Below are 6,000 nucleotides of genomic sequence, written 5' to 3' on the forward strand. Positions count from 1 at the left end.
GAGTCAAATGAAAATCACCAGACAGGGTCCTCAGAACCATCCAGTCTATGGTGTCTCTCCCCACTAACTCCCCGGGGGCCTCTCCCCAACTGTTATTTGCTTTCATGCCTCATTGCATATGAATTGGCATTTGGACTCCTAGACTCGACTACACTGTGAAGATACGAACTGACCTTCCGGGTGCAGAATATGAACTATACATTCAACAGCAGGAGATGAGAGCCATTTGGTAGACAGCAGGAGTCCTGTCTGGATAGCCTGGGGTTCTCGTCACTGCAGCCTTCCAACATTTCATTCTGCCAGTTGGGTGCTCTGTGGCTTAATCTGAGGGCTCCACGGCATGACATGAAAGTCCAGACCTGCGGTGCTGCCTGAGCATACACAATTCTACCAGGCACAACTTGGACAAGAAGGGGCTTGCCCTGGAGCCCTCATGGGGAGCTCTTCCCTTTCCACTGTTTTGCACTGTGTGCTCTGTTGGCAACTGGCACTAGCTTCACTACCTCCAGTGGCTGCTTATGGGATAAAGTTGACTGGGTACCCACTGAATGCGGGCACGGGACCAGTCCCCAGAGCCTAGAGCAGGCTGTCTGTGCCGAATCCAGGAGTTTATAGATCTGCTTGCAAATTTTTATGCCTGCCCACAGCCATCCCGCAATTCGGGGAGACAGGCTAAAAAGGAAACCCTCTTCAAACTCTTATCCGAGCCTAGACTGCCGTTGCTTCTCTTTCAGGATTTGTTTGAACCAGACCTGTCTCCCACAGTTAATTTACACCTCTTATCTGATCATCCAGTCCAGACGGAAGGTTGAATTGACCGCGTTTGCCAGTGTCCGTGGCAATGGTGTTAAAACTCAAGCACAGATCAAAGCTCTCCAGGCAAGGGGCGGGCGGGGGGTGGGCAGGGGAGGGGCGGTTATTGGTTACAGGGTCCGGGCTCTTTTGGCCCCAAGCGGTGTGTCCCGGAGGTGGGGAAACGTTAGGGCTGGGACTTGCCACTATCTGAAGAAACCCATTGTCAGGGCCTGATGATTTCCTGAGCAAAACGCAGTCCCCCGCTGACCACGAGATTAAGTCCAGCAAAGGGGAGTTCCGCGGCCAGGCGCTGACCGGGAATGGCTAGCGCCAGGGGGCTCTCCTCTCCGTCTGAAACCGAAAGGAAGGGAGGTGGTGAGAGGGAGGCGAGTGGTGAGCACACGCCAGTAAACCGGAGCGCCGATCTCCTCCCCCTCCAGAGAAATTCAACCGGAGCCGCAGAAGCGGTGACACGGTTGAGCCGGATCCCCTAAGCTTGGCCCGGAAAGCTGATTCCCACCCCCATACCGCAGAGGTTCCCGGAGGGGCGAGCGGTTCATTCCACCCCACCACCCACGCCAGCCCCTGGACGTTAGCTTTGTGGATGCCCCCCACCCAGTCACCGGGCGCCGGGGAGCTGGTGGGAAAAACGGAGGTGCGCTAGCCCAAGGCGAAGGCTGGGGGCAGCCGTTTAATCACAGCTCGCCCCGCCTCCATTAACTTATGTTGATATTAAAGAGAAATCAATCAGTGAAAATGAAGCATTGGCCGTGAATATTTCTTTTTCCCTAGAGGAAAAGCAAAGAGCGAGATGGCGGGGGAGGGGAGGCAGAACTCGCCGGCGACTGCAGAGGTTTCTCCGCAGCGGCGACTTAACTTTCTGGCAATGGGCAGCGTTGAGGAAATGCCGCAAGCTTCTCCCTGGAGGTGTCCTTAATCAGGAGGGGGAGGGGACAAGGCTGCAGGAGTTGGAGGCGGCCCACTTAGCCCAGGCGTGAGCTTCGGTTTTGCTTTCGCTGGGAATATTTTTCCCTAATAGAATGTTTATGGATCGCTCGGCTCTGTTTCTGCTGCGTAGTCCAAACAAATCGATGCGGCGTTAGAGACAGCGAGGGGTAGGGGGGAGGCTGGGGGGCCACCACGTCCCCACCACGTGGAATGCCCGCGCGCCGCGTGCTCTTCACCTGTTCGCGCGCACCCGCGGGCGCCCGGCGCGCAGCGCTACTAGAGGCCGCGCAAGTCGCTCGCATTCCGGCGGCTCAAGCTGCCTCCTTTGCGCCTCCAACCTCTGCTCCGAATCCCACCCAGTCTTCCCGCCACCCAGCTCGTCCAGCGCTCGGGCCCCCAGCCCCTCAAAGCCGGCTCTCTGGGGGCAGCAGGGGTAATGCAGCGCAAAGTGCAGTGCGGGAGGCAGAAGGGGGCGCTCCGGGCAGGGCCCTCCGAGCGGTCCCGAGTCCCCGAGCCCCCGAGCCGGGGCAGGAGGGAGACAGGCGGGCGGCGGCGCTGCGATCTGGCAAGGCGGCCGGCGTGGCAAGGACGGGGGGAGCCTGGTGCGCGACGCCCACTGGGCCTCCCAGCCGCCCGCCAGTGCAAGAGGCTGCCCGCCGTGGCCACGAGGTTATTTGGTCAATTGCTCCCCGGCACGGCCCCCTCCCGGCCGGCGCGCACCGGGTGAGTCAAGAGGTCTAGCTGGGCCTCGCCCTTTGCCACCCGCTGCCAGCCCCGGTGCCAGTCCGCTGCTCCGACGAAAAGCCGGAACGGCCAGCGGCTTGCGATCGCCTTTTCGGGTGAGGGAGAATACCCACCCCGGGCGGGTCCCAGCTCCGCGTCCCATCAGGAGGTCCCACTCTGGGTCCGAGGCTGCCTGAGGCCTCATAGAGGGCGACCAGCACCGCGCTCCGCGCCTCTGGGCTGCTCTAGAAGTGACGCAGCGCGGCCCGGGGCTGGGGTGGGAGGGGGCTCTGCAGAGAGCGCGGAAGGCAGGTGGCAGAGCGGGAGTGGGTTTGAGCGGACGTCGCACACACACGTACACACTCCGCGCAGTGCTCGGGGACAGATGTGAGAACATCTGGGGTAGGAGATGGCCCCCGAGTCTTTACTACCCCTCCCGCCCCTCAGAGCACAAGGAACCTGAAGTTGTGTGTGTGTGTGTGTGTGTGTGTGTGTGTGTGCGCGCGCGCGCGTGCCGGTGTGTGCGCCAGTGTGCGCGCGCCCGCGCGCCGGGGCCTACCAGAGTCCGTGCCTGAATACATAACGTACCGTGGGCATCCTCACCGCGCGCGCACGCGGGCACACACACACACACACACACATACACACACAGCGGATCACACATATATAATTTATGCAGCTTTCAGGTCTGTGGGAGGTAATTTAATTTCGCTTCAAGCTGGGAACTTAGAATTAAGGCAACAGGGAATGGGGAGCCACAGGAAATCTCCCCAAGTGGGACCTGCGCCCATCTCTTTGATACGATTTTCAACTGCTTTGAAGACCAATTATGGCAGAGAAGACGCAGCAAACGTGTGGATTTGGATAACAAGGGCATTCGCGAATCTTTCTCCCCCTCAAGTAAACACCCAAGCTTCGAGTGGGGTGCGTGCCAGTGCTGGGGAGTGAGAATTAGAGTCCCGGGCTCCCCCAGCGGGCTCCCACTAGCCCGCTGTGATGGGGGAGGGCCCGGGAGGCTGCAAGGGGTTAGTGCTACCGCCGCAGTGGCAGCCTCCGAAGTGCCTGCGGGTAAGGGCACTTCAGGAAGGCTTTTTCTCCTCTCTTTCTTTCCCCCATTTCCTCCCGGGATGGTTTCCCCACTCTCAATCACCTGTAGCAGCTTTTAAGAGTTTTGTCAGACTGCAGACACTGTTGTCAGAGGGGAGAGAGGCTCACCCGGGAGAGTGGTATGCGGAAGCAAGAACATGCCCCACTGGATCCCCTGGAACCAGCCCTTCTCAGAGAGTGTGCCCCTAGCTCACAAATACTGGCCCCAGACGGTTCTGGGCCTTGCAGTGCTTATCTCTGCAGTCTGTCCACGCACCCTTTTTGGCAGTGGTTAAGAACAAATTCCACTCAAAAGTTTCTAACCACTTCACAAGAATGAGAGACCTTTGAGGGCCACATAGTTTGTGTTATCTAATAATAATTTTTAAAAGAACACATGATTTACTTCCCCAGAAAATACAGCAGGAAAGAGAGCTGAATGACCAAACGCCTTGGTTGCCAGAAGCGCCCATCCCCAAGCCCCTAGCTCAGCCACAAGACAACTTGCTCCATCAGCCTAAGCCCAATGATCCACACATTCTGCAAACAATCTACAGCACTGGAAAACCCAAACTAGACTCTTGTAGTTCCCAAGCCCTTCAGTTAACATTGCTCAATGTAGCTAAGGGGAGGGAACGCAAATGATTTATATTTCGCTGGCTAGGTTGAAGAAACTCAAGGGAGATGTGTTCTGCTTCAAGACAGGGGAAAAAAAATTCCCCAAAACTGTAATGCAAAAGCTTTGTAGTATTTTTAAACCTTTGATTCAGTCCATATGTGACATCTGAACACCGCCAAATTCTGTCTATGTTTCAAAACACACACACACACTCACACACTCCTAGCAGGAGAGAAAAGTTGGGTTTTAGCAGCGGTGGTGGTGTAGGGAGGGCCGGCTGGGATCTCTCTCTAAATTATTCAGTATTGAGAGACCTTCCTTCTTTGCCATTGCGTGTGGCCCCCTGCATTAGCAGTTGCTTTTAAAGGTAAAGGCATACTGAAATGAATAGAAAAAACAAAAAACAACTTTCAGGGGCTTACCTGGTTGGCCTCTCACTTCATGTCCTGAAAAGTAGAGAGCTAAGAAAATCCAGGTGAGAGGAAACATATCCATTTTGGAGAAGGAAGCTTTCTCCAGAGCTGTTTTTGCAGATTTCTTGTTTAATTGTAAGTCTTTGTATTTTTCTCTCTCTTATGTTCTTCCTTACAGTGTCCTCTGCAAAGGTTTCTACTGGTCAGTGTTTCCCTCCTGGGTCCTGGCGGCCCGTCTTCACCTTTATTCTTGCTGGATCCCCACCTCACCAGGAGGAGGGTAGCTCTTCACATCAGCAAAGAGGGAGCAAGCCGGGAAGAGAGGACGGGTTTCCTCTCTTAAAAACAAAACGCATCTATGCCCTCTCCAGTTCCTCAAAGTATCATTTCCTTTATCCTACAACATCACGAGTATTTCCCGTAAGCCAAGCGTAAAAAAAAGGAAAAAATAATAAAAATAAAAGCCAAGACTTGCCTTGGGCATCACACGGCCCCCAGGCGGCTGTGTGATCTCAGAGGCGTAAACTGACACACATCTCCCGGCACTCGGGACCGACACGCGGGTGGAGGCACAGACCGCCGGACGGCCCGAGCGGGAGGCGGCCGCTCAGCTCTTGCCCTCACCGGGTTCCTCTAGCGGGAGCCTCCCCTAGAGGCTACACCCGCTTGGCCAGCCTCAAGAGGGGAGTCTGAGGAAGGAAGCTGCTGCGGCGGCGGCGGCTGGTGCTGCTGGTGGTGGTGGTGGTGGTGGTGCGGCGGCGGCGGCTGGGATCGCCTGGGAGCGAGCGAGCGAGCCGCTCTCCGAGTTCGCTCGCGCCCGCCCTCACCTCCACCTCGCCTAGCGCCTTGCCGAGTGTCTGCGCCTCTGAGGATGTGCTGGGGGCGGGCTGCGGGCTGCTGCCTCGCTCGCCGTCTCTGCTTCCCCTCCGGCTCCCCCCAGCCTTTTCAGGCCGAGCAGCGGGTGGATGTCAGAGCGGCGGCAGAGCTATCCGATTACGCGCCGGCTCAGGGCCCGCCCCTTCTGTGTTCCTGATTAAAGAGGCAGCCGCAGAGACGCGCGGCGAAGAGCAGAGCGCGGCGGCACCCGGCTCGGGCGGGGCGGCGGCTGTTTCCCCCTCGGCCGCGGCCGGATCAAAGTTAAGGCAGCTCCCACCCGGTCACCACTCTCCCACCCTGGGCACCTCCGCGCCTGGCTGCGCCGGGCCGCCCGTGCGTAATGCCCTGGAGAAGGAGAGCCCCCGGGCACCTCCAGGGCGCGCTGCCTTTGGCCGCCTGGCCCCCGCCCGAGGAAGACTCCGCGGGAAACGGAGGAAATTCTTGTTCTCCCCCGATTCCCCGACTCCCGTGCCACACACGTAGAACCCAACACAATGCCACGCGCAATGGCGTTACGAGAGGCGTTGGGTGGCGTACGGT

The 6,000-nt window shown here is 57.9% G+C and overlaps 1 protein-coding gene across 4 annotated transcripts in view; it reads right to left on the reverse strand.

Annotated features, from left to right (window-relative positions):
- Nucleotides 1-5,542, reverse strand: part of NRP2 (neuropilin 2) — a 115,039-nt gene extending 109,497 nt beyond the window's left edge. For 2 of the 4 annotated variants that reach the window (XM_068544610.1, XM_068544609.1), the window contains exon 1: nucleotides 4,594-5,541. In XM_068544610.1, coding sequence (XP_068400711.1) covers nucleotides 4,594-4,666 — 73 coding nt within the window. In that variant the 5' untranslated portion in view covers nucleotides 4,667-5,541. Of the gene's footprint in view, nucleotides 1-4,593 lie in introns of all 4 variants that reach the window. The other 2 variants (XM_068544612.1, XM_068544611.1) reach the window with 1 other exon arrangement.
- Between the last annotated feature and the right edge of the window lie 458 nt (nucleotides 5,543-6,000).

Source organism: Eschrichtius robustus, chromosome 5 (genome assembly GCF_028021215.1).
Source record: "Eschrichtius robustus isolate mEscRob2 chromosome 5, mEscRob2.pri, whole genome shotgun sequence".
Classification (NCBI taxonomy): domain Eukaryota; kingdom Metazoa; phylum Chordata; class Mammalia; order Artiodactyla; family Eschrichtiidae; genus Eschrichtius; species Eschrichtius robustus.